Source organism: Salvelinus namaycush, chromosome 21, assembly GCF_016432855.1.
Source record: "Salvelinus namaycush isolate Seneca chromosome 21, SaNama_1.0, whole genome shotgun sequence".
Taxonomy (NCBI): domain Eukaryota; kingdom Metazoa; phylum Chordata; class Actinopteri; order Salmoniformes; family Salmonidae; genus Salvelinus; species Salvelinus namaycush.
Genome location: NC_052327.1, coordinates 42,991,945 through 43,018,936, shown reverse-complemented (window position 1 = coordinate 43,018,936; position 26,992 = coordinate 42,991,945). Strand labels below are relative to the sequence as shown.

The window sequence follows — 26,992 nt, the reverse complement described above, 5'->3', positions numbered from 1 at the left end:
TTGCTGTATCATTCGGGAAACAGTTTTTTCAATAATTGTGAGATTTCTTGTTGGTCTTCAGCCACCATCTGTTTCTTGGGTTTCTCTCCTTTCTGGGCCTCTTTCAATTGTAGTTTCAAAAGTTGTACCGGTAGGGACTGGATTTGTGTTTCAGCCCCTCTCTTATCCTTATTGTATTGGGTGATGTGGTGATGCACATGGGAGTTGAACTGAGCCTGGGGAAGTGCCATTAACCCCACAGTGCCCCTGAGATGGGTTGGGGCCGATGCGGCTGCTGTGGTGGTAGGTGGGGCGTCATTATTGTTGGGCCTGCCCTCTTTGGTGTCAGATGGGGCTTCAGTGGCCACCCCCATCATGTCAGGTTTCCTGTAAGGGAGTGCTCTTCTAATTTCTTCAATTGCCCAAATTCCTATTTTCAGCTCAGCCTCTGCTCTTTCCCTATGCTTTGTTCCTTCCTTTTTAAATAAGTGACTCTTATTATTTTCAACTTCACTTTCTATCCCTTCCTTCACCGCTCCCTCTAATTCTTTCTCCATAGTGAGGAGTTGCCCTTTTGATGGGGCCGCCCCACTAAGGTAACCTTCTTGCGTCCATTTTAGCCTCACTTTTTCCCAGATTTTTTAATGGCTTTGTATTGTAGTCTCCCCCCTGCTCTGTCTTCCATTCTCTGATCTAAGTATTCATTGAATTTGTGTTTGGGGACGATGGTCGTGGCCATTTTGTCGTTAAGCTATGTCTGGGTCTATACTATTTTGGTGCGCTTAGCCCGTCACTTGATCGGAACCAGCGATGTAATTTCCGTATCTTCAGTAAATTATTTTTCCGTTTTCCAACAATATTTCAGCTATATCCTTTTGGAACAGTATACTAATATATTCACGCGCTCCTGATATAATTGGAATGACAATTTTAGGTACTTATATTCAAAAATTATTATTGCTTTTCGCTTATTCAATTAATTAAATACTTTGGCAAAATATTTCAGAACTGTCCTTTTGGTACAATATACTAGTATATTCTAGCGCTCCTGATATAATTGGAATGACAATTATAGGATCTTTTATTCGAAAGTTATTATTGCTTTTAACTTTTTCGATTAATTTGAACTTTTTTCGATTAATTAAATACTTTGCCAAAACATTTCAGAAATTTCCTTTTGGGACAATATACTAGTATATTCTAGCGCTTCTAAAATAATTGTCAAATTAATTCTAACCCTTAAGGATTTACCAATAGCACAAGAGGGAAAAATCAGGTCAACTATCAGCAGAAAATAGCTGCTTCACAGCAGCTCACACATCTTAGCATATGGCTAATTAGTAGCCATCGGTCTCGTGGAACGCTCAATCACTCACATTAATTTGGAGAGTTTCAGGTTTAATACCATTACTCCTAGTTCAAGCTTAGATTTATCACCGATGCTCCTAGTTGAAGAATATTTCGACTAGTCCCAGATTACTAATGCAACTTGAATCCCGATACGCCAAGCTTAGATTTATCACCGATGCTCCTAGTGGGGTGCCATTTCCACTAGCCCCAGATTACTAATACGACTTGAACAGACTACATTACATTTCAACACTTTGAGTTTCAGGTTTAATACCATTACTCCTAGTTCAAGCTTAGATTTATCACCGATGCTCCTAGTGGGGTGCCATTTCCACTAGCCCCAGATTACTAATTCGACTTGAACAGCATCAAGCTTAGATTTATCCCCGATACTCCTAGTTGAAGAACAATTCAACTAGTTCCAGATTACTAATACGACTTGAACAGATCACATTACATTTCAACACTTCATCAAGCTTAGATTTATCCCCGATACTCCTAGTTGAAGAACAATTCAACTAGTCCCAGATTACTAATACGACTTGATTTTATACTTCGCAAATATCTTTACACAATGCCTTAGATTCTAAACAATTCCACATAAATTTAGCAACAATTCACACTCACCACAGTACTTCTGATCATTGAATTTAGATATTGGCTATAATACAATATACAGATTTTGATTAAACAGGCATCTGCTTACCTTTTAGTTTCGAGCTCTTTTGATCAGTTTCCTGGGTGAGTTCGCGAATCGCGATTCTCCTTCAAAACAGGTCACCTCTCCTTCTGGAATCTTTCTCCCACGCGTCTCCTGTCTGATCAATTTTCTATGGACCGAAATCAAAGGTGTCTAATAACCATCCTCTGCTTACCAAGTTTCTGTTGATAAAACGTTTACTGGAGACAGGAGAACAAGTGGAGACATAGGACGAGGTGGATATTTGTATAATAAGGCCGTTTTATTCAAGTGTAAAGATATCAGGCAAAGCGTGCACGGCCCCTTTCTGTCTGATTCTTATGGAATCGTCGGAGAAGAGGCCGCTCTAAACAGTACATTCAAATTATATAGGCAACTAGCAAAGTAGGTTGATCTTGTCGTCTGGCCTTCCGATTGGTCGATCTGGGTCGTGGGTTGTCCTGTCCGGGCCTGATGTCGACATTCCATTGGCTCTTCCCACAGTCCTTTGTCTTGTGCTCCAACCTTGAGTTGTGTGTGTCTGTGATTGTCATGGGGGAGGGGAGTTGTGTGTGTCGATGGTTGTCATCTAATGAGACCAGCATATGTCCAAGAGAAAGAGGGGGTGTGTGCATGTTGTGTCAAATATAGCTAATGTTGAGAAGTTGTTAAAACAAGTTACCAATATCTAATACAATTTCTTACACTTGCTAACTTTACCTGCTAGCTAGCTGACTAACAGGATAAGTTATGGTAACAGACAGAAACGTCAACCTGTCATTCTAGCAGCTATCTAACTAGCCAGCTAGCAGACTACCAACGTCAGGCATGACTGCAATAATCACGTTTTGTGGTGTCTGAATGATATCCGATTGACCCCTTGAGCGACATAGCTAGCTAACGCAATTGAAATTGAATGACAGCCGAGCTTTGACTAACTTATTTAGCTAGCTGGTGCACTGGTTTTCTGTTAGGACTTAACTATCTAACTGATTTTAAATGATTACAATAGACAATGTTTATAATTAGCTAGATCTTGATATATTGATACTGGTTTGCTTGTTGCCATGTTCTTGCTGCTTCACACCTTACACTAACGTTAACCCACACACTGGGAAATCATCATGACCTATTGAGCTTTATTCCACTTCACTGATTGCTGCTGTTTTCATTCACAGGTTACTATACTTTTCCACAAACAAGGATTTTTACAAACATTGGTTTCCATCATCTCGGTATTGATGAAGGGGAATCAGCAGTCAGTGGCTAAATCATCTCCATTTGTATTAAAAGCATAAAGCATGTTACTTTGGCACTGCTAATATCACTCTGGAGCCTGTCATTTCCATGTTATAAGAGTTTGAGTCATCATCATGCACAGATGGCCCAACAAATACTTTTTGAATTGGGACCCATTTAGTTGTTTTGCAACCAGCCTAAGCAAGTGTTGGGTTTTATCATCCAAAATCCCCTTGGCAAGGCTAAATCACTGACATCCTGTGAGTTGAAAGGATTAAGATCATACAGGATTTGCATGCTGAGGGAAGAAGGAACACCTGTCTTAGCAAGAGCTCTGAAATCCAGGCCACTGTGCTCAGCTTGGTTGTTTGGTTTTTTGGTATACATTTACTTATCATCATCTGTCTGTGACTCTCTCTCTCCCACAAACTTACATTCAGTCTGTTACTGAGTGCTGACAAGCGTTATTCTGTTGCCTGGAAAGCAGAATTACATTAGTTTTTTTTGCCATGTTTCGTTAAACTGAGATTATCTGAGATTATCCCACCGGCTTCAGAAAAGGACCCAAGGACATAATTTAAACATCGTGCAAACGTGATCAATGGAACTCAACCTCTTATTTTTTTGTCACTGTTGGTATGCTTCGGCTTTGTCATAGAGCGCATAGCAGTGACATTTGTCGCATTCAAAGTCCTGATGTGCTGTAAGCCAAGCGAAAAAGGCTATCTAAAAAGCTGCTGGTACCTGTAGCCAAGTCCCTCTCTCATTCAGCCGTTTCTCTGCATCACTGCAGCCCTGTGCTTACTGTTATGGCTTTGCCCTGGTGGCCAACTGAGCGAAATGGGACTCTGGCTGTGCTGAAGGATTAGACGCAGCCCTGGGAGTTGGACTGGACCAAAGGATCGCGCACACAGACACACACCATGTTGCGGAGACAGTAGGTTTCCTGTTTGAGCCCCTGCTGTTTAGAGCTTGTTTTTGTGGGGGGTGTGTGTGTGTGTGTGTGGGGGGGGGGGGGGGGGGGGTTCTCCTCCGCAATCTCAAAGGTTTGGATGGTTGAGCACAAGGGCCACTTTGAAGGAGCTCGGCGGAGGCTGTGGTTTGGCCGGAGCTGACAGACTGTTTGCCAGCTACTGCTGATTTTTTCTCTCCTAAAAAAGCTTTTCTATGGGCTCAAGGATGAAGCTGAAAAAGCAGGTGACGGTCTGTGGAGGAGCCATATTCTGTGTGGCCGTATTTTCCCTGTATCTTATGTTGGACAGGGTCCAACACGACCCTGCAATGCGACAGAACGGCGGTGGGAACTTCCCAAGGGTAAGACATTACCTATAGCCATAGCATCGCTTGTTATTTTCTAAATCCTTGTCTGCAATCAAACACCATGTTGTTGTGATACATCTCACTGTGGCGTTAAAAGCCAGAGGCAGGCAGTACCTTCGAAACAGTTTTGTGAACTTTCCTTTGATATTGAGTTACATCAAAGCTGTAATTAACAAATGTTAACTAAATTAATTGGTGAGATGCACACGTGTTTGAATAATTCATATCTCTAATCTATACGTTTATTTTGTACTGTAACCTGAGAGGCAGTCAGTTATTTTCATAAACACACCTTCTGTAGAGTCGCGGCCCAGCCACCACAGCTGAACTGCTTCGCAGCAGCAAAGCTTTGTGACTGATTATGTTTACAGACCTGGTCCAGCAACAGTGTGTATAATGAGGGCTGGATTTGATTGTTACTGACAGGATTTTAGTCATGTTACCCCAAACTTGTTTTTGCAGTATTTTTTTGTAGAGCTGTTGATGTGTAAATTGGCTTGAATAGAATCCATAAATATAGAGAACACAAATATATAAATGCAGAAATTTCAAAGATTTTACTGAGTTACTGTTCATATGAGGAAATCCGTCAATTGAAATAAATTCATTGGGCCCTAATCTATAGATTTCACATGACTGGGAATACAGATATGCATCGGTTGGTCACAGATACCTTTATAAAAAAAAATGGGCCTCACAATGGGCCTCAGGATCTTGTCACGGTATTTCTGTGCATTCAAATCGCCACCATACCATAACCCCAGCGCCACCATGGGGCACTCTGTTCACAATGTTGACATATGCAAACCGCTCGCCCACACGTCACCATACACGTGGCCTGCCAAACTCTCTAAAATAACATTGTAGGCGGCTTATGGTAGGGAAATTAACTTTCAATTCTCTTTGAAATTGTTGCATGTTGCATTTTATATTTGTGTTCTGTATATTTATGGCTTATATTCAAGCCAACTGCCACATTGATAGCTCTACAGAAAATACTGCAAAACAAATGAATATTCAATTATCTGGCAACAGCTCTGGTGGTCATTCCTGCAGTCAGCATGCCAATTGTACGCTATCTCAAAACTTGAGACATCTGTGGCATGTGACAAAAGTGCACATTTTAGAGTGGCCTTTTATTGTCCCCCAGCACAAGGTGCACCTGTGTAATGATCATGCCGTTTAACTGGCTTTTTGATATGCCACACCTGTCAGGTGGTTGGATTATCTTGGCAAAGTAAAAATGATCACTAACAGGGGTGTAAACAAATGTGTTCACAAAATTTGAGAGCTTTTAGTGTGTATGGAACATTCCGGGATGTTTTATTTCAGCTCATGAAAAATGGGACGAACACTTTACATGTTGTGTTTTTTTATATTTTTGTTCAGTGTAGTTTTGTTTGATTTGATTGATTTATTAATTCATTTATCTATTTGCTACAGCTTGAGTGAACAAGGACCTGCATTTTCACAACAACAGTGTTTCCTTTGGTAATGGGACTGTGAAGTAGTGTCAAATAAAACAATAAATGTTTTTCACATGCTTAATGTACACCTGTACACTAACAGTGAAATGCTTACTTACGGGTCCTTTTCCAACAATGTAGAGTTAAAGATATAAGTAGAATAAATACACAGTTACTAACGAGTAAAATTAACATGGCTATATACAGGGAGTACCAGTACCGAGTTTATGTGCAGGGGTACGAGGTAATTGAGGTAACTATGTACACATACAGTACCAGTCAAAGTTTTGGACACACCTACTCATTCTAGGGTTTTTCTTTATTTTTACTATTTTCTACTTTGTAGAATAATAGTGAAGACATCTAAAATAACACATATGGAATCAAGTAGCAACCAAAAAAGTGTTGAAGAAATCTAAATATTTTATTTTCTTCAAAGTAACCACCCTTTGCCTTGATGACATATTTGCATACACTTGGCATTCTCTCAACCAGCTTCATGAGGTAGTCATCTGGAATGCATTTCAATTAACAGGTGTGCCTTGTTAAAACGACATTTATGGAATTTCTTTCCTTAATGCGTTTGAGCCAATCAGTTGTGTTGTGACAAGGTAGGGGTGGTATACAAAATATAGCCCTATTTGGTAAAAGACCAAGTCCATATTATAGCAAAAATAGCTCAAATAAGCCCACTAGTCCCACTATCATTTGTTTTTCAACAGGACAATGACCCATAACACACCTCCAGGGTGTGTAAGGGCTATTTGACTAAGAAGGAGAGTGATGGAGTGCTGCATCAGAGGACCTGGCCTCCATAATCACCCAACCTCAACCCAATTGAGATGGTTTGGGATGAGTTGGACAGCAGAGTGAAGGAAAAGCAGCCAACAAGTGCTCAGCGTGTGGGAACTCCTTCAAGACTGTTGGAAAAATATTCCTCATGAAGCTGGTTGAGAGGATGCCAAGAGTGTGCAAAGCTGTCATCAAGGCAAAGGGTGGATACTTTAAAGAATATGTTTAATACTTTTTAAACATATAAACATATTATTCCGTATGTGTTATTTCATAGTTTTGATGTCTTCACTATTATTCTACAATGTAGAAAACAGTAAAAAAGAAAAACCCTTGAATGAGTAGGTTTGCCCAAGCGTTTGACTGCTACTGTAGGTAGGGCTAAAGTGAATAGGCAACAGGATAGCTAGTAGCAGCAGCACAGGGAGTGTGAAAGTGTCTGGTGTAAGTATGCGTGTGTGTGTTGGGGTGTCGGTGTAAGTATGTGTAGGTAGAGTCCAGTGTGTGTGTGCGTCGACTCAGTGCAAGGTAGTTGGTGCAAAAATCCATCCATCCATCCATATAGGCTAGCTAGTCCTGTTTAGCACCTCCTGTGACCTTCATTCCCCCCCCTCCCCCCCGGGTCCTTTTCCTCTTGTGTTCTAGAGCCAAATCTCTGTTCTGCAGAACCGCATAGAACAGCTGGAGCAGCTACTGGAGGAGAACCACCAGATCATCAGCCACATCAAGGACTCTGTTCTGGAGCTGACCGACACTGGCGCTGTGTCCCCCAGCGGACAGCTGCCCTTCCACAGTGCCAATGGTTCCTGGGTCCTGCCCTTTGATGGACGCCCCACCTTCCTCTCCGTCAAGCCCCAGGACGGCCAGTTCGCACAGGGACGCCGCGGACATACCGACCTGCAGGTGACCAGCTCTTCAGGGACTGTCTGGTCTCGGAGGAACTCTGTTGTTCTGTTGGCCATCAGTAGGCGTGTGTGTAATTGTTAACATGCTGTCTCTTGTCTATGTGGCAGGTTTAAGGTGAGGGGGTTACAGATATCATATTATTTGCCTCTGTTCTAAACGCAAAGCAGAGTTAAGTTTAGCTAACTTTGGTCTGTTGCCTTCCAGATGCTAGACATATACTCCCTGTTGAAGTTTGACAATGTGGACGGGGGTGTGTGGAAGCAGGGCTTTGAGATCACCTATGAGCCTGGGGCGTGGGACAATGAACCGTTGCAGGTGTTTGTGGTCCCTCACTCCCACAACGACCCAGGTGAGACATGGCTCTAAAACTGTGTTCTTCAGGGCACATTGTAGCAAAAGACGAAGGAAGGCCAATTTCTAAGGAAACAAAAAAGTGAATAAAATTTAAATCTATTTTTTTAAATTTTATATATATACTAAGCAAAAAACGAAACCTTGATTGAGTTATTACCTGCAATATTAAGCAAATGACTGGATTGACAAATTGAGTGACACAATGACATTAGAATTCCAACGTCTTAGTTATTTTTAGATTAGAACGGCTGTGTATTAGCACAAGATTTGATTTTAGCCAGAGACCAACAGTTCCATTAAATTTGTTTACAGCCAATGCAAGGCCAGCTAGCTAACTTGACAGTTATTGACTTGTTGACTTTGGAAGAAACTGTCAAGTTTTGTAATTCAGTAGCAGGAATAGCCATTCATTATGGCTCCATTTTAATTAGGATAGACTTTGCTCTTTACCAAGGTGTCACTGAGTAAATGTTCACAGCTTGTCCTGGGTCTTTGGAGAGCTATGAGAGACCACTGAGACTGTTGTCAGCGAATCCAAAAAAGCAGTTTTCTGTTATGGGATGTTCTCTCTAAAAGCCAGGCCAGAGCTTATAAGGTTTAACAAGACTGCAGGTAAAGGGAAGTAGGTCAAACCGCAGGACTGGCACCAAGTCAGACAACGCAACGTTAAAATGCCCCTTTCACTGTCCGTCCTTTAGTCTATTTGGTTGGTCTACCTTCTACCAGTCTGTGCATCCAGTGGCGTGGACTCCTATGGTTTAGTCTACGGTGAGCATATTGCTCTATAGATTAGTTAGTGCTAGGCTGCTCTGTTTATGTATTGTAGAGTCATCAACTTCTCTCCTTTCTGAGAGATTCATTGTCTGCTTGTTTCTCAGCCTCTGACAATACATTCAAGGTGGTTCATTGTTACTGTTCTGTTTAAATAATAAAACGGGAGTTATTTGTAATACTTCACTGCTATGTTGTGTTTGGTACTGTACCACTGACCTGCTTTTACCCCTCCTTGTCATGGCAAAATCCAAAATACATGATAGGAAATAGTACAGTACTGTCTGTTAGGGGGGTCGATGGTAGATTCACTCTTTGTTGTTCATCTTCTATTTATGTCTGAAACTGACCTACCCTCAAACCAAGGTCCTGGGTTATATTTCATAGACACAAATGTTTTGACATGGGGCCTATTACTTGAACTTTTCCAATAAGGGATTCCCATTTTCATTTTAAATTGTTTTGCTGCGGTGTCCGTGCCAGTCAAACTGAAGAGGACCCTGTTCCTCCTGATCTGGGTTGTTGTGCTCATCACCTCTGTGCTGCGATCTCCTGTCCCGACAGGCTGGATCAAGACGTTTGATAAGTACTACACAGATCAGACGCAGCACATCTTCAACAACATGCTGGTCAAGCTGACTGAGGACCCACGCAGGAAGTTCATTTGGTCTGAGATCTCCTTCTTTGCCAAGTGGTGGGAGAGCGCCGACATGCACAAGCAGGAAGCCATGCGCAAGTGCGGATCTCACAGTCACAGCACTAGCTCTCAAACATCTTACTACAACACAATTTAAGTCTGCCACTGTTGGTTCTTCCCTAAAGTATCTAAGCCGTCCGTTGAGGATTGCCCACATAGGGAAGAGTCAATAGTGGCAGTCTTGGTAGATAAAAATTCAGTTGTTGTAGTGTCGTAATACAGAATTTAACGTGTGTGTGTGTATACACTGCTGAAAAAAATAAAGGGAACATTTAAACAACACAATGTAACTCCAAGTCAATCACACTTCTGTGAAATCAAACTGTCCACTTAGGAAGCAACACTGATTGACAATAAATTTCACATGCTGTTGTGCAAATGGAATAGACAACAGGTGGAAATTATAGGCAATTAGCAAGACACCCCCAATAAAGGAGTGGTTCTGCAGGTGGTGACCACAGACCAATTCTCAGTTCCTATGCTTCCTGGCTGATGTTTTGGTCACTTTTGAATGCTGGCGGTGCTTTCACTCTAGTGGTAGCATGAGACGGAGTCTACAACCCACACAAGTGGCTCAGGTAGTGCAGCTCATCCAGGATGGCACATCAATACTGATTATTATTTGACCATGCTGGTCATTTATGAACATTTGAACATCTTGGCCATGTTCTGTTATAATCTCCACCCGGCACAGCCAGAAGAGGACTGGCCACCCCTCATAGCCTGGTTCCTCTCTAGGTTTCTTCCTAGGTTTTGGCCTTTCTAGGGAGTTTTTCCTAGCCGCCGTGCTTCTACACCTGCATTGCTTGCTGTTTGGGGTTTTAGGCTGGGTTTCTGTACAGCACTTCGACATATTAGCTGATGTACGAAGGGCTATATAAAATAAACTTGATTTGAATGCGAGCTGTGGCAAGAAGGTTTGCTGTGTCTGTCAGCGTAGTGTCCAGAGCATGGAGGCGCTACCAGGAGACAGGCCAGTACATCAGGAGACGTGGAGGAGGCCGTAGGAAGGCAACAACCCAGCAGCAGGACCGCTACCTCCGCCTTTGTGCAAGGAGGAGCACTGCCAGAGCCCTGCAAAATGACCTCCAGCAGGCCACAAATGTGCATGTGTCTGCTCAAACAGTCAGAAACAGACTCCATGAGGGTGGTATGAGGGCCCGACGTCCACAGGTGGGGGTTGTGCTTACAGCCCAACACCGTGCAGGACGTTTGGCATTTGCCAGAGAACACCAAGATTGGCAAATTCGCCACTGGCGCCCTGTGCTCTTCACAGATGAAAGCAGGTTCACACGCACATGTGACAGACGTGACAGAGTCTGGAGACGCCGTGGAGAACGTTCTGCTGCCTGCAACATCCTCCAGCATGACCGGTTTGGCGGTGGGTCAGTCATGGTGTGGGGTGGCATTTCTTTGGGGGGCCGCATAGCCCTCCATGTGCTCGCCAGAGGTAGCCTGACTGCCATTAGGTACCGAGATGAGATCCTCAGACCCCTTGTGAGACCATATGCTGGTGCGGTTGGCCCTGGGTTCCTCCTAATGCAAGACAATGCTAGACTTCATGTGGCTGGAGTGTGTCAGCAGTTCCTGCAAGAGGAAGGCATTGATGCTATGGACTGGCCCGCCCGTTCCCCAGACCTGAATCCAATTGAGCACATCTGGGACATCATGTCTCGCTCCATCCACCAATGCCACGTTGCACCACAGACTGTCCAGGAGTTGGCGGATGCTTTAGTCCAGGTCTGGGAGGAGATCCCTCAGGAGACCATCCGCCACCTCATCAGGAGCATGTCCAGGCGTTGTAGGGAGGTCATACAGGCACGTGGAGGCCACACACACTACTGAGCCTCATTTTGACTTGTTTTAAGGACATTACATCAAAGTTGGATCAGCCTGTAGTGTGGTTTTCCACTTTAATTTTGAGTGTGACTCCAAATCCAGACCTCCATGGGTTGATACATTTGATTTCCATTGATAATTTTTGTGTGATTTTGTTGTCAGCACATTCAACTATGTAAAGAAAAAAGTATTTAATAAGAATATTTCATTCATTCAGATCTAGGATGTGTTATTTTAGTGTTCCCTTTATTTTTTTGAGCAGTGTATATATATATGATATTATAAATGCCTCATGCGACTTGTAATAAGACTAAGCAATTAGCCTATTAAAATGTGACTCCATAAGATAAATAGCAATATGCAAGAAACTATAGTTGAGTCAGAGTAATAGGCAATGAAGAAATGTCTGAGAATGGAATTCTAAATACAGGTGTATTTAATTACTTTAGAAAATTAATGGTAAGCTTATGCCTTGTATAATAAGTTACAAAGCATTATAAGGCAGTATTCTAAGCATGGTCAGAGAGAGAGAGAGAGAGACAAAGAAACCATGGCTTGTGCCATGGCCCATAGCTCAGGGAAGAGGGTAAGACATGGTGTAAGTATCTCACCACAGAAAGGAACAAATAAGAAAACAGAATCTAATATTATTTTTAAAGTGTAAGCATTGGACCTGTTTGGATTAAAAAATGGAGTTGTTGACCAATGGAATTACTGTGAAGTTAACCTCGAATCCGATATCGGACCTACAGGATGTAACCTCTGGTTCTCAGAGGTGAGACAATGGAGGTTGGCAAGATCAACACAGAGAATGCTGAATTCCTAAGACAACACAAAGGAATTTCTTGCATACAGTTAATAAGAAGAGTCACTTCGGGGGCTGGCCTACTTTGTTGTTTTCTGTAAGCAGGAACTCGCCCAGCTGTGAATGTCTACCCAACTAGCAAAACAGTGTCTTTTCAGTATCTCTTATCTCAGTGTAAACAACCTGCCAGGCCACATTAGCAGCGTGATCTACGATAATTAGCTAATAAGCGCCACATCTCCCTTGGCAGAGAGACCAGATACTTCTAAAATAGCTGGTTATTTGGGTGGCTCCAAGTAAGCGTTGGCTTTTCAAATCAAATTGTATTTGTCACTTACTTCGTAAACAACAGGCAGGTGTAGACTAACAGTGAAATGCTTACTTATGGATCCTTTTCCAACAATACAGAATTTTCCTCATGTCTCTACTGGGTGGATGTCTTAAATCCTCTCGCTGTCGCAGGCTAATCCTGGGAGGGCAGCTGGAGATAGTGACCGGAGGATGGGTTATGACTGATGAGGCCAACGTTCACTACTTCGCCATGATTGACCAGCTCATATAGGGCCATCAGTGGCTGGAGAAGAATGTGGGTAAGCAACACGCTTCCCCTCTCCGAGATGCCTTCTCTTATTCATGCAAGGGGTTTTGCCCACTGATGTTTGCAGCAGAAGCATTGGAAAGTTAAAATAATTCAAACTCTGAGTGGATAACTTTGCAATGACACCTTTGCGCATATTGTGTGAAGTCCTGTATGACTTCGGTCATAGTTCTGTTGCAGTAGGAGTTCCATTATGACATAGAAACTGTGCACAATGCTTTGTTGTATTCTCCATGATGGTAACCCTCCTGTGCTGTGCCCTACTGTAGGTGTGACCCCTCAGTCGGGTTGGGCGGTGGACCCCTTTGGCCACAGTGCCACCATGGCCTACTTGCTGAAGAGGGCCAACCTGACCAGCATGCTCATCCAGAGGGTCCACTACTCCATCAAGAAGCATTTCGCCTCCAGCCGCAGCCTGGAGTTCATGTGGAGGCAGTCCTGGGGTCAGTTGCTGGCTGTTTTCGTGGCAGCAGACCAATCTCATCTATTTACACCATAATGTGCTTATCTCTCTGGAACGCAGATTTCCAATGAGTGCTGCCACTCTGGATGGCCTTTCAAATTGAGGATGAGGGAAATGTTGTAAATGTCACAAGTGGTCAATTTATAGTTTGGACTAAGAACACTAACAGTTGTTTGTTCCTTGCTTGTATTTGCATTGTACTTTTGAATTCACACAAACCCCAAAATAAAAATGTAAAACCTTTTTTTTGTGATGCCAGACCAGGAGTCGGGCACGGACATCTTCTGCCACATGATGCCCTTCTACAGTTATAACGTGCCACACACCTGCGGACCTGAACCCAAGATCTGCTGCCAGTTTGACTTCAAGAGGCTGCCGGGCGGCCGGGTCAACTGTCCCTGGAAGGTTCCTCCGCGGGCCGTGGTGGAGGCCAACGTGGCAGAAAGGTGAGCCCAGCAGAGAGCCTCCCCCCGGCCTTGTACGCCACACTGCTAGGGGGGAGATGTCTGACCTCTGCAGTAGAGCAGGGAGTGTGGGTGCTGAGAAACATGGAAATATGCAACCGGCTTTATAGACCTTCACTGCGACTTGCTTATCAATGAATAATTTTGTGTAGAAAAAAACAGCTTCATGGAACTTTCCAAAGCACACATTCCTGAGAGAGTCTAATGGAAAATAGCTCTCTCACTGAAAGCTATTGATTGCCTTTTTCCATTAAAGCTCCTCTTTTTATCCTCCATTTTCTAAGGTCATGTCGGTCATGTCAGTCATCTATTGCCCTGTAACACAGGCATTGCGCTGGGATGCACACACTCATTTACATTGATATTTTAGTCATTTAGCAGACGCTCTTATCCAGAGCAACTTACAGTAGTGAGTCAATACATTTTAGTTATTTTTCCCCGTACTGGTCCCCCGTGGGAATCAAACCCACAACTCTGGCATTGCAAGCGCCATTCTCTACCAACTGAGCCACACAGGACTACATAACTAAGAGACTATTGAATATGTCATGCGTTTCAAAAGAAGACATTTCCGCCCACTGCCTGCCAAGCTTTCTTCTTTTCATTCAAATATGCTTTGACGAAGGTCAATGGACAGAAATGTTGCTATTGTCAATCATTTCTGTATTCTAAAGCAAGCAGTGCTCAAGTCGGTGTGCTTGGTTTTTGGTAAGCAATTGGGTGCGTGTATTTCATGATACTACAACACTTTGCTGAAACAAGGAGGAACAAACTGTCTTCACATTATGAAGAGTCCATGTTACTGTGGAAACTGACTCAATTGCATTTCTCGTATTGTTGAATCAAATCAAATGTATTTATATAGCCCTTCTTACATCAGCTGATATCTCAAAGTGCTGTACAGAAACCCAGCCTAAAACCCCAAACAGCAAGCAATGCAGGTGTAGAAGCACGGTGGCTAGGAAAAACTCCCTAGAAAGGCCAAAACCTAGGAAGAAACCTAGAGAGGAACCAGGCTATGAGGGGTGGCCAGTCCTCTTCTGGCTGTGCCTGGTGGAGATGATAACAGAACATGGCCAAGATGTTCAAATGTTCATAAATGACCAGCATGGTCAAATAATAATAATCACAGTAGTTGTCGAGGGTGCAGCAAGTCAGCACCTCAGGAGTAAATGTCAGTTGGCTTTTCATAGCCGATCCTTAAGAGTATCTCTACCGCTCCTGCTGTCTCTAGAGAGTTGAAAACAGCAGGTCTGGGACAGGTAACACGTCCGGTGAACAGGTCAGGGTTCCATAGCCGCAGGCAGAACAGTTGAAACTGGAGCAGCAGCACGGCCAGGTGGACTGGGGACAGCAAGGAGTCATCATGCCAGGTAGTCCTGAGGCATGGTCCTAGGGCTCAGGTCCTCCGAGAGAGAGGGAGAAAGAAAGAAAGAGAGAGAGAATTAGAGAGAGCATACTTAAATTCACACAGGACACCGGATAAGACAGGAGAAATACTCCAGATATAACAGACTGACCCTAGCCCCCCGACACATAAACTACTGCAGCATAAATACTGGAGGCTGAGACAGGAGGGGTCAGGAGACACTGTGGCCCCATCCGATGATACCCCCAGACAGGGCCAAACAGGCAGGATATAACCCCACCCACTTTGCCAAAGCACAGCCCCCACACCACTAGAGGGATATCTTCAACCACCAACTTACCATCCTGAGACAAGGCCGAGTATAGCCCACAAAGATCTCCGCCACGGCACAACCCAGACAGGAAGATCATGTCAGTGTTTCAACCCACTCAAGTGACGCACCCCTCCTAGGGATGGCATGGAAGAGCACCAGTAAGCCAGTGACTCAGCCCCTGTAATAGGGTTAGAAGCAGAGAATCCCAGTGGAGAGAGGGGAACCGGCCAGGCAGAGACAGCAAGGGCGGTTCGTTGCTCCAGAGCCTTTCCGTTCACCTTCACACTCCTGGGCCAGACTACACTCAATCATATGACCCACTGAAGAGATGAGTCTTCAGTAAAGACATAAAGGTTGAGACCGAGTCTGCGTCTCTCACATGGGTAGGCAGACCATTCCATAAAAATGGAGCTCTATAGGAGAAAGCCCTGCCTCCAGCTGTTTGCTTAGAAATTCTAGGGACAATTAGGAGGCCTGCGTCTTGTGACCGTAGCGTACGTGTAGCTATGTACGGCAGGACCAAATCGGAAAGATAGGTAGGAGCAAGCCCATGTAATGCTTTGTAGGTTAGCAGTAAAACCTTGAAATCAGGCCTTGCCTTAACAGGAAGCCAGTGTAGGGAGGCTAGCACTGGAGTAATATGATCAAATTTTTTGGTTCTAGTCAGGATTCTAGCAGCCGTATTTAGCACTAACTGAAGTTTATTTAGTGCTTTATCCGGGTAGCCGGAAAGTAGAGCATTGCAGTAGTCTAACCTAGAAGTAACAAAAGCATGGATTAATTTTTCTGCATCATTTTTGGACAGAAAGTTTCAGATTTTTGCAATGTTACGTAGATGGAAAAAAGCTGTCCTTGAAACAGTCTTGATATGTTCGTCAAAAGAGAGATCAGGGTCCAGAGTAACGCCGAGGTCCTTCACAGTTTTATTTGAGACGACTGTACAACCATCAAGATAAATGTCAGATTCAACAGAATATCTCTTTGTTTCTTGGGACATAGAACAAGCATCTCTGTTTTGTCCGAGTTTAAAAGTAGAACGTTTGCAGCCATCCACTTCCTTATGTCTGAAACACAGGCTTGTAACGAGGGCAATTTTGGGGCTTCACCATGTTTCATTGAAATGTACAGCTGTGTGTCATCCGCATAGCAGTGAAAGTTAACATTTATGTTTTCGAATGACATCCCCAAGAGGTAAAATATGTAGTGAAAACAATAGTGGTCCTAAAACGGAACCTTGAGGAACACCGAAATTTACAGTTGATTTGTCAGAGGACAAACCATTCACAGAGACAAACTGATATCTTTCCGACAGATAAGATCTAAACCAGGCCAGAACTTGTCCGTGTAGACTAATTTGGGTTTCCAATCTCTCCAAAAGAATGTGGTGATCGATGGTATCAAAAGCAGCACTAAGGTCTAGGAGCACGAGGACAGATGCAGAGCCTCGGTCTGACGCCATTAAAAGGTCATTTACCACCTTCACAAGTGCAGTCTCAGTGCTATGATGGGGTCTAAAACCAGACCGAAGCATTTCGTATAAATTGTTTGTCTTCAGGATGGCAGTGAGTTGCTGTGCAACAGCTTTTTCAACATTTTTTGAGAGGAATGGAAGATTTGATATAGGCCAATAGTTTTTTAAATATTTTCTCGGTCAAGGTTTGGCTTTTTCAAGAGAGGCTTTATTACTGCCACTTTTAGTGAGTTTGGTACACATCCGGTGGATAGAGAGCTGTTTATTATGTTCAACATAGGAGGGCCAAGCACATGAAGCAGCTCTTTCAGTAGTTTAGTTGGAATAGGATCCAGTATGCAGCTTGAAGGTTTAGAGGCCATGATTATTTTCATCATTGTGTCAAGAGATATAGTACTAAAACACTTGAGTGTCTCTCTTGATCCTAGGTCCTGGCAGAGTTGTGCAGACTCAGGACAACTGAGCTTTGGAGGAATACGCAGATTTAAAGAGGAGTCTGTAATTTGCTTTCTAATGATCATGATCTTTTCCTCAAAGAAGTTCATGACTTTATTACTGCTGAAGTGAAAGCCATCCTCTCTTGGGGAATGCTGCTTTTTAGTTAGCTTTGCGACAGTATCAAAATGAAATTTCGGATTGTTCTTATTTTCCTCAATTAAGTTGGAAAAATAGGATGATCGAGCAGCAGAGAGGGCTCTTCAATACTGCACGGTACTGTCTTTCCAAGCTAGTCGGAAGACTTCCAATTTGGTGTGGCGCCATTTCCGTTCTAATTTTCTGGAAGCTTGCTTCAGAGCTCGGGTATTTTCTGTATACCAGGGAGCTAGTTTCTTATGACAAATGTTTTTAGTTTTTAGGAGTGCAACTGCATCTCGGGTATTGCGCAAGTTTAAATTGAGTTCCTCAGTTAGGTGGTTAACTGATTTTTGTCCTCTGACGTCCTTGGGTAGGCATGCACGGGAATGCACGGCCATCCCTTCTTCAGTCAGATGCTTGTTCCACAACACAAAATGATTGTGTCTCCTCTAGTCTCTCCTATTTTCTGTCCTCTCTCCTTATATCGGCTGTTAGATGTGAACCAGAATTACTTTTACTTTACTGCTTTTGGGTAAGTTTGTCGTCTTGAAAATGAAGTTGATAAAATAAAATAAAACAATTGAAGACAATTACATTTTCTTGACAGTCTTCATCCATAATGGTCAGTTACATGAATATACACTTACAGTGCCAGCCCTACTATGACCTGAGTCACTCTCTCCACCCCAGGGCCCACCTGCTCTTGGACCAGTACCGTAAGAAGTCCAAGCTGTTCCGCAGTAAGGTGGTTCTGATTCCACTGGGAGATGACTTCCGCTACGACAAGGCCCTGGAGTGGGACCAGCAGTACCTCAACTACCAGAGACTCTTTGACTACATGAACTCTCACTCAGAGATGCATGTGCAGGTATGTTCGTTTTGATTGATATTTGATTAATTCTAAGATGTATAAAATGTAATGTCTCACCTTTATGGTCCTGTGTGTCTCCAGGCCCAGTTTGGGACCCTGACCGACTACTTTACTGCGGTTTACAAGGCCAATGGTGTGCCCCAGGGTGTCAGACCCCCAGAATACCCGGTGCTGAGCGGGGACTTCTTTGCGTACGCAGACCGAGAGGACCACTACTGGAGCGGCTATTACACTTCCCGGCCCTTCTACAAGAGCATGGACCGGGTGCTGGAGTCCCATCTCAGGTAAGGCCAGATGGCTTTAGTACATCTGGCTTTACTACATCTGACATGGCTTTAGTACATCTGTAAAACAGCAGGTTGGCATTTGCGCCTTACTCTCAGTCCTTAATTCAACAATGTTAGCCACATGTGCGTAGGTTTCAAAAGTAAAATCATTGGAGATGGAGACCTGTCTGCACACTGTCAAAGTTAGGAACAATCCCAAAACGTTCTCTTGTCTTTGTTAATTTGTTCCTCTGTGTTGTTCCACAGAGGTGCAGAGTTCCTGTTCAGTCTGGCTGTGGCTTACGCTCGCCACGCGGGAATGGAAGGCCGCTACCCCACGTCAGACTACACCCTGCTGACGGAAGCCAGGCGCACCGTCGCCCTGTTCCAGCATCACGATGCCATCACAGATACCGCCAAGGAGAACGTGGTTATCGACTACGGCAACAGGTCAGTTGCTAAGAGAGAGACACAGAATAGAGATAGAAGTATATTTTTCAACTTTAAAAACTTTTATGCGGAAAAGTATTCACTAGTTTCTTTTTTTTTCTTTCTACATCCCTGCCTTTGTGACCACTGGTCTCAAAAGAAAAATACCGCCATTTTACACTTAAGTCTCCAACTCAGTTGAATGGTTCAGAAGGAACAGAGAAAAGAGACGAGGCTAAGTGGACATTCAAGAATACTAGCATAACGTCTCATTGGTCCTTTGTCTTTCCTTTAGGTTACTGCGCTCCCTGCAGGGCCTGAAGAGAGTAATCATTAACGCAGCCCACTTCCTGGTAATGAAAAACAAGGACGTGTATCGCTTCTACCAGACAGAACCCTTCCTAGAGACGGTAACGGACGACAGGGAGACATGGAGCTCTAACAATGCATTGCAGTGTTAAAATAGCTCATATAAGCTCAACTTCTTTTGTATGTTAATTTCCCATATGATTCCTTGTTGTTGACTGTATATCTATCAAGTTGTGATCTACTCCTACTCAGTGCTTCTCTAGTCTAGTAACAAGCAATAAGTGCATTTCTGACTCTCATATACAGTGCCTTCAGAAAGGAGTCATACCTTTGACTTATTCCACATTTTCTCACCCATCTACACACAATATCCCATAATGACAAAGTGAAAACATGTTTTTAGAATTTTTAGCTAATTTATTGAAAATGTAATATCTCATTTACATAAGTATTCACACCCCTGAGCTTTGCATACCCGGATTGTACAATATATGAACATTATTCTTTAAAAAATTCTTCAAGTTCTGTCAAATTGGTTGTTGGTCATTGCTAGATAGACATTTTCAAGTTTTGCCATAGATTGCGAAGCCTATTTAAGTCAAAACTGTAAGTAGGCCACTCAGGAACATTAAATGTTGTCTTGGTAAGAAAGTATAGTGTATATTTGGCCTTGTGTTTTAGGTTATTGTCCTGCTGAATGTTGAATTGGTTTCCCAGTGTCTGGTGGAAAGCTGACTGAACCAGGTTTTCCTCTAGGATTTTGCCTATGCTTAGCTCTATTCTGTTTCTTTTTAGCAAAAAAAACCTCCCTGGCAGATGACAAGCATACCCACAACATGATGCAGCCACCACCATGCTTGAAAATATGAAGTGGTACTCAGTGGTGTGTTGTTGGATTTGCCCCAAACGTAACGCTTTTTATTCAAGATGAAGTTAATTTCTTTGTTGCATTTTTTGCAGTTGTACTTTAGTGCCTTATTGCAAACAGGATGCATGGTTTGGAATATTTGTATTCTGTACAGGCTTCCTTCTTTTCACTCTGTCATTTAGGTTAGACGAGTGTTGTGGAGTAACTCCAATGTTGTTGGTCCAGACTCAGCTTTCTCCTATGACAGCCATTAAACTCTGTCGCTGTTTTAAAGTTACACTGGCCTCATGGGAAAATCCCTGAGCGGTTCCCCTCCTCTCCTGCAACTGATTTAGGAAGGACGCCTGTATCTTTGTAGTGACTGGGTGTATTGATTCACCATCCAAAGTGTAATTAATAACGGCACCATGCTCAAAGGGATATTCAATATCGGCTTTTTTGTTTTTACCCATCTACCAATAGCTTTCCTTCTTTGCGAAGCATTGGAAAACCTCCCTTGTCTTTGTGGTTAAGTCTATCTTTGACATTCACTGCTCGACTGAGTGACCTTACAGATAATTGTATGTGTGGGGTACAGAGATGAGGTAGTCATTAAAAAGTCATGTTAAACACAACTCCATGCAACTTGTTATGCGACATGTTACGCAAATATTTACTCCTGAACTTATTTAGGCTTGCCATGTCAAAGGGGTTGAATACTTACTGACTCAAGACATTTCAGCTTTTCATTTTTTATTAATTTCTGAAAATATAATTCCGCTTTGCCATTATGCAGTTGTGTGTGTGTGGGCCAGTGACACAATCTTCATTTAATCAATTTTAAATTCAGGCTGTAACTCAACAAAATGTGAAAAAAGTCAAAGGGTGTGAGTACTTTCTCAAGGCACTGTATACTTCTGTGTTTGTGACTATAGGATGATAGGCGTGCCACCCAAGACTCCCTGCCCCAGCGCACCCTTATCGAACTGGGCCAATCAGGACCTAGGTAACCCCCTCTTCCCCTCTGCCTCAGTATAGTCTCTCATGGGTGGAGTGTTTGACTGATCTCCCCCTGTTTCTCTCTGTTAGGTACCTGGTGCTGTTCAACCCAGTGGAGCAGGACAGGCTGTGTGTGGTGACAGTGTTGGTGAACTCTGTCAGGGTCCGGGTGCTCACAGAGGATGGACAGACCCTCCCTGTACAGCTCAGTGCCCAGTGGAGCTCTGCTAGTCAGATGAGCGCAGAGGGCTTCCAGGTGTGTGTGTATGGTTGCTGGTTTAATTTGTGGTGCTCTCAGTGACTATTTAATGTACATTGTGTGGTACTTCAGTTGACAGATGCATTGATATATTATGTGTAGCATGAGGGTCTGCCGTGTGTGTGTGTGTTTAACTGTGTTCTCTCCTGTCTGCAGGCCTCCTTCACGGTGCGTCTGCCTGCCCTGGGCCTGGCTGTGTTCCAGCTTTATGACTCTGCTGACACCCCCATGACGCTGCGCTCTGAGACCCTGCTGAGGCGGTCTGGTCAGGGGCAGACTGCCCACGCCGTGGACCCCTTCCCATTGCGCTCCCAGACAGCAGATCCACAGATCTTCTACATCTCCACCCAGTCCGTTACACTGGGCTTCTCTGGAACCACTGGCCTGCTGGAGGTATATGGAGGGGAAGAGGCTTGTGGCCCAAATGGCACCCCGTTTCCTATGTGGTGCACTATTTTTTGCCAGAGCCCTAGGCTGCCATTGCGGATGCAGCCACTGACTATTCTTTGTCTCTAACAGATTGACTGATTTGGAAGTGAGCCTAAACGCTGTGACTAAAATTAGCCCAAGGCCGTTGATCATTTGCTGAATTCCAAATAGGCAGCACAGACTAATTTGCTTGAAGTGTAATGTATAATTCTCTCTCTGTCTCTCTCGCTTGGTCCATAAGAGTATCCATCGTAAAGACGACCCCCAGGAGGTCAAGGTTCAGATCCAGTTTGTGACGTACGGCACTCGGTCCTCAAAGGACAAGAGCGGAGCTTACCTCTTCCTGCCTGATGGGAAGGCTAAGGTGAGCTAGCTGCCAACCCCCCCCCCCATCTGTCCTATAGCGTCAGGTAGCCTAGCGGTTAGCGTGTTGGGCCAGTAGCCGAAAGGCCGCTGGTTCAAATGCCCAAGGTCTGTCTGTTTTTAAAATGTTTAATTTCACCTTTATTTAACCAGGTAGGCTAGTTGAGAACAAGTTCTCATTTGCAACTGCGACCTGGCCAAGATAAAGCAAAGCAGTTCAACACATACAACAACACAGAGTTACACATGGAATAAGCAAACATACAATCAATAATACAGTAGAAAAATCTATATACAGCATGTGCAAATGAGGTAGGATAAGAGAGGTAAGGCAATAAATAGGCTATGGTGGCAAATTAATTACAATATAGCAATTAAACACTGGAATGGTAGGATGTGCAGAAGATAAATGTGCAAGTTGAGATACTGGAGTGCAAAGGAGCAAGATAAATAAATACAGTATGGGGGTGAGGTAGATTGGATGGGCTATTTACAGATGAGCTATGAGCAGTGATCTGTGAGCTGCTCTGACAGCTGGTGCTTAAAGCTAGTGAGGGAGGTAAGAGTCTCCAGCTTCAGAGATTTTTGCAGTTCGTTCCAGTCATTGGCAGCAGAGAACTGGAAGGAAAGGCGGCCAAAGGAGGAATTGGCTTTGGGGGTGACCAGTGAGATATACCTGCTGGAGCTGCGTGCTACGGGTGGGTGCTGCTACGGTGACCAGTGAGCTGAGATAAGGCGGGGCTTTACCGAGCAGAGACTTGTAGATGACCTGGAACCAGTGGGTTTGGCGACGAGTATGAAGCGAGGGCCAGCCAACGAGAGCATACAGGTCGCAGTGGTGGGTAGTATATGGGGCTTTGGTGACAAAACGGATGGCACTGTGATAGACTGCATCCAATTTGTAGTAGAGTGTTGGAGGCTATTTTGTAAATGACATCGCCGAAGTTGAGGATCGGTAGGCTAGTCAGTTTTACGAGGATATGTTTGGGAGCATGAGTGAAGGATGCTTTGTTGCGAAATAGGAAGCCGATTCTAGATTAAATTTTGGATTGGAGATGTTTAATGTGAGTCTGGAAGGAGAGTTTACAGTCTAACCAGACACCTAGGTATTTGTAGTTGTCCACATATTCTAAGTCAGAACCGTCCAGAGTAGTGATGCTGGACGGGCGGGCAGGTGCGGGCAGCGATCGGTTGAAGAGCATGCATTTAGTTTTACTTGCATTTAAGAGCAGTTGGAGCAGTCTGTGCCATTGAGCAAGGCACTTAACCCTAATTGGCTCCAGAGGCATTATGGCTATTATGGCTGACCCTGTACATCAACACATTTCACTGTACCTATCCGGTGTATGTGACAATAAAACATATTTTTTAACTGTATAATGTTTTAAAATCAGTCTACCCTGCCTCAATCCATTACAGAAACACACTGTCTCTGCCTCTCCGTCTCTCAGCCCTACAGTCAGAAGGAGCCACCGGTGGTGCGTGTGGTGGAGGGCCCTCTCTTCTCTGAGGTAGTGGCTATGTACCAGCACTTCCAACACACCATTCGCATACACAATGTGCCAGGTGTGGACGGTCTGTCCCTGGATGTCACCACCATGGTGGACATCAGAGAACAGTCTAACAAAGAGCTGGCCATGCGTCTGGTCACGGACATACAGAATGACGATACCTTCTACACAGACCTCAACGGATTCCAGGTCAGACCACAACGCACACTTTACACTTGAGTGTCTGTCCTTTGGCTTCAACATGTACCTCAATACTGTAATGTTTCCACAGATGCAGCCCCGGCGCCACTTCCTGAAGCTCCCCCTGCAAGCCAACTTCTACCCCATGCCCAGCCAGGCCTACATCCAGGACAGCCATCTCCGCCTCACCCTGCACTCTGCCCAGGCCCTGGGCGTCACCAGCCTAGAGGGCGGTAGGGATGGACAACTCATACGTTATTTTTTCTTAACACTTTAGTGTTCCTGAAGTTTTTTATCTCTTATATCTCTAAATAAGTTTTCATTAAGAGGGACTGGTAGCAGTTTTTCCTTTTTCATTTACTGAAATGTGGTGACTTCTCTGCTGTTTGCCTTTGCAATGTTATCTTCATTTATCCACCATTTTTGGCAGTGCCATTGAGACGATCTCCATTTTAAAGTAGTACATTCTCTTCTGTGTTTGTGTTGGGGGGGGAAAAGTGCTGGAGTCCTGAACCAAATATTGTCATTCATTTATTGTGGCCACTAGATGGTGGTGATATAGCTTAAAGCCATTTGCAAACTATAGGCAACTCAATTTGAAGAAGACAATGCTCTGATTTTATTAGCTGGTCGCTCCCAACCCATAGGAATCCCCACCTAGTTGACTACTTTAACATGGTGGAAGTCCTCAATGACAATATCCATGCTAAAACGGGTTCTATCCAGAATCTAGAGTCCCCTATCGATCTCTATGATGGAGCTATATATGCATGTCTCTGCTTTTCCCTCCGGCAGGCCAGTTGGAGGTGATTCTGGACCGGCGGCTGATGCAGGATGATAACCATGGCCTGGGCCAGGGCCTGAAGGACAACAAGAAGACGGCCAACCGCTTCCGCCTCCTACTGGAGAGGAGGTCCACTGGCAACAAGGTCAGTCAGTCTAAAATCCTCAGATGGGAGTTAGTTACTGGAGCTACCTGGATTTAGTTTCTAGGTGTCATATTCAAGCAAATTAACACAATCTAGTCTGAGGGGAAACAGTGGGTGAGCCGGGACTACTTCTCAGTGTGTCTCAAATGTCTTAATCTCTCATGCTGCGCTCTTTAACCCATGTCTCCGTTCTTTATTTGTCACCCCCCTCCATTTATTTTTGTCATCTCTCTCTCTGTCTCCTGCTCCATTGCACTCAGCATGATGGCTTCTTTGCCAAACTCTCCATGTTTCACTCTCTCGTCTCCTTCGCCCTGAGAGGCGGAGCTCAAGAGGTAACGTTGCCATGGCAACAGTGAGGTCACTAGATACCCAGCCGTGGCCGTCTGTCTATGTAATCTGTGTTATAGCTGTTCTTACCTTCTAGTTTAACCTGTGTTTAGCTGCCCTGTACCCTATAGCTAAAAAGCCTGCCGTAGCAGCATTGCAAGAAATCCTGGAATTGGATATGCGCTTAAAATGCAAATAATTGTTTTCAGCTCTGCAGTTTCCCTGCTGTGTTGACTGTTGAAGCTAAGCAGGGTGGGATGGAGTTAACAGATTTGACCTGTGTTGAAACCTGTCTTCAGGCCTCCCAGGTGGTGGACAGCAGACCAACCAGCTTCCCCTCCCTACTTAGTCACATGACCTCGGCCATCCTCAACCACGAGGTGCTGGCACTGCCCGTGCTGCCCAAGAAGCGTGGCATCCCTCCCTTGCACACCTTCGCCCCTGCCCTGTGACTTCCACATGCTCAACCTGCGCAGCGTCCAGCACCAGGTAACTAGAAGTGAAGAAGTAATTGTCCTGTTTGTGGAACGTCAATATACTGGAAGATATAATACATGTAGGGTTCTGTGTACTAACCATTGATGCTAATATGTTTGTGTGACTTGTAGCAGGACACCCACTCCCCGTCTCCCTACACGGCCCTCATCCTGCATCGGAAGGGTCTGGACTGTGACCTGGAGACCCCCAACCCTGGGTTCAACTGTACCACTTCCGAGGGACAGGTCAGTGGTCCTCAACAACACGCACACATGGATCACCACAGATACAACTGGGGCGATAGTACAGTGTGTTGCACAGACGCATACAGCACTGCAGTGGGAGTCATTCTAGCAGTCTGGAAAGATTATTCTCTGTGTTAGACATGAGGAGTGACTGGACAAATTGTTCTCTCATACACACTCTTTCTACCTCCTCTCTTTCACAAACTGTATCCATCTCTCGCTCTCTCTCCTTATCTGTTCCTCTAGCTGGGTGTGTCTTCTCTGTTCCGTAACCTGGACCTCCAGCTGCTGCAGCCCGTGTCTCTGTCCCTGATGTACTCCAGCCCCCCTCTGGCCAATGACTCCTCCATCAGCCTGGAGCCCATGGAGATCTCAGCCTTCAGGCTCAAACTGCTCTAGCCAGGCTCAGATAAACACATCAGACCAGACACACCCAGGCCAGGCCTGGTCCCACCTGGTTTTGTCTGTTCAGTTCTAGTCTATAGGAAGACTGCCTCCCAGTGAACAGAGGGGTGGCCAAGCTGGGGCTTCCTGGTCCAACCTGTGTATACAACACATAGTACACTACACCACTCTACACTAAACCACTCTGCACCACACCACACTACACTACACCACACACACCCTGAACTGTAAAGTCAACTTTGAAGAGCAGGTGTCCACCATGACTAGACTATAACTGCAGGGGGCAGATGGCTCTCAGACACACAGTGGCTGTCTCCAATCTATCTCAGAGAACCAGAAACCTTTGGTGATTTAGTTTTTGTGCTTGTGATAATAAAGGTGATGTCTTTATCACAGAACATATACTGGTGGTCTTCTGCCGTTGCATTGCAGTAGCAATGTCAAGTTATTGGAAACATAATTTTTCAGTTTTTAAATGAACTTTATTTGTTTTCTTTAAAAAAAAAATCCTTGACTAACTAATGAATGTAAATATCACATGTATAAGGACCTTGGAATGACATGGCGACCGAGTGCAATTTGTAAACGCTTTATTTTTGCCACGTTCTAGTCAAAACTAGGAAACTGGTTGTAGTTATACACGTTCCGCTTTCAACCAATTAGCAAGTCGAACATTTTCGATTTTCGTAGTT

At 44.2% G+C, this 26,992-nt stretch overlaps 1 protein-coding gene across 1 annotated transcript; it reads left to right on the top strand.

Moving 5' to 3' along the window:
- The first annotated feature begins 4,426 nt into the window (after positions 1-4,426).
- On the top strand, positions 4,427-26,696 carry man2a2 (mannosidase, alpha, class 2A, member 2). Its single transcript, XM_039016955.1, is given in 22 exon segments — positions 4,427-4,561; positions 7,471-7,728; positions 7,936-8,080; positions 9,421-9,592; positions 12,660-12,787; positions 13,065-13,238; positions 13,518-13,704; positions 18,142-18,319; positions 18,404-18,606; positions 18,856-19,038; positions 19,313-19,427; positions 21,109-21,179; positions 21,263-21,428; positions 21,588-21,824; positions 22,102-22,224; positions 23,675-23,923; positions 24,006-24,147; positions 24,710-24,843; positions 25,473-25,615; positions 25,617-25,662; positions 25,782-25,895; positions 26,142-26,696. Coding segments are annotated over 22 exon segments (3,456 nt in total). The 3' UTR covers positions 26,295-26,696.
- The last annotated feature ends 296 nt before the right edge of the window (positions 26,697-26,992 follow it).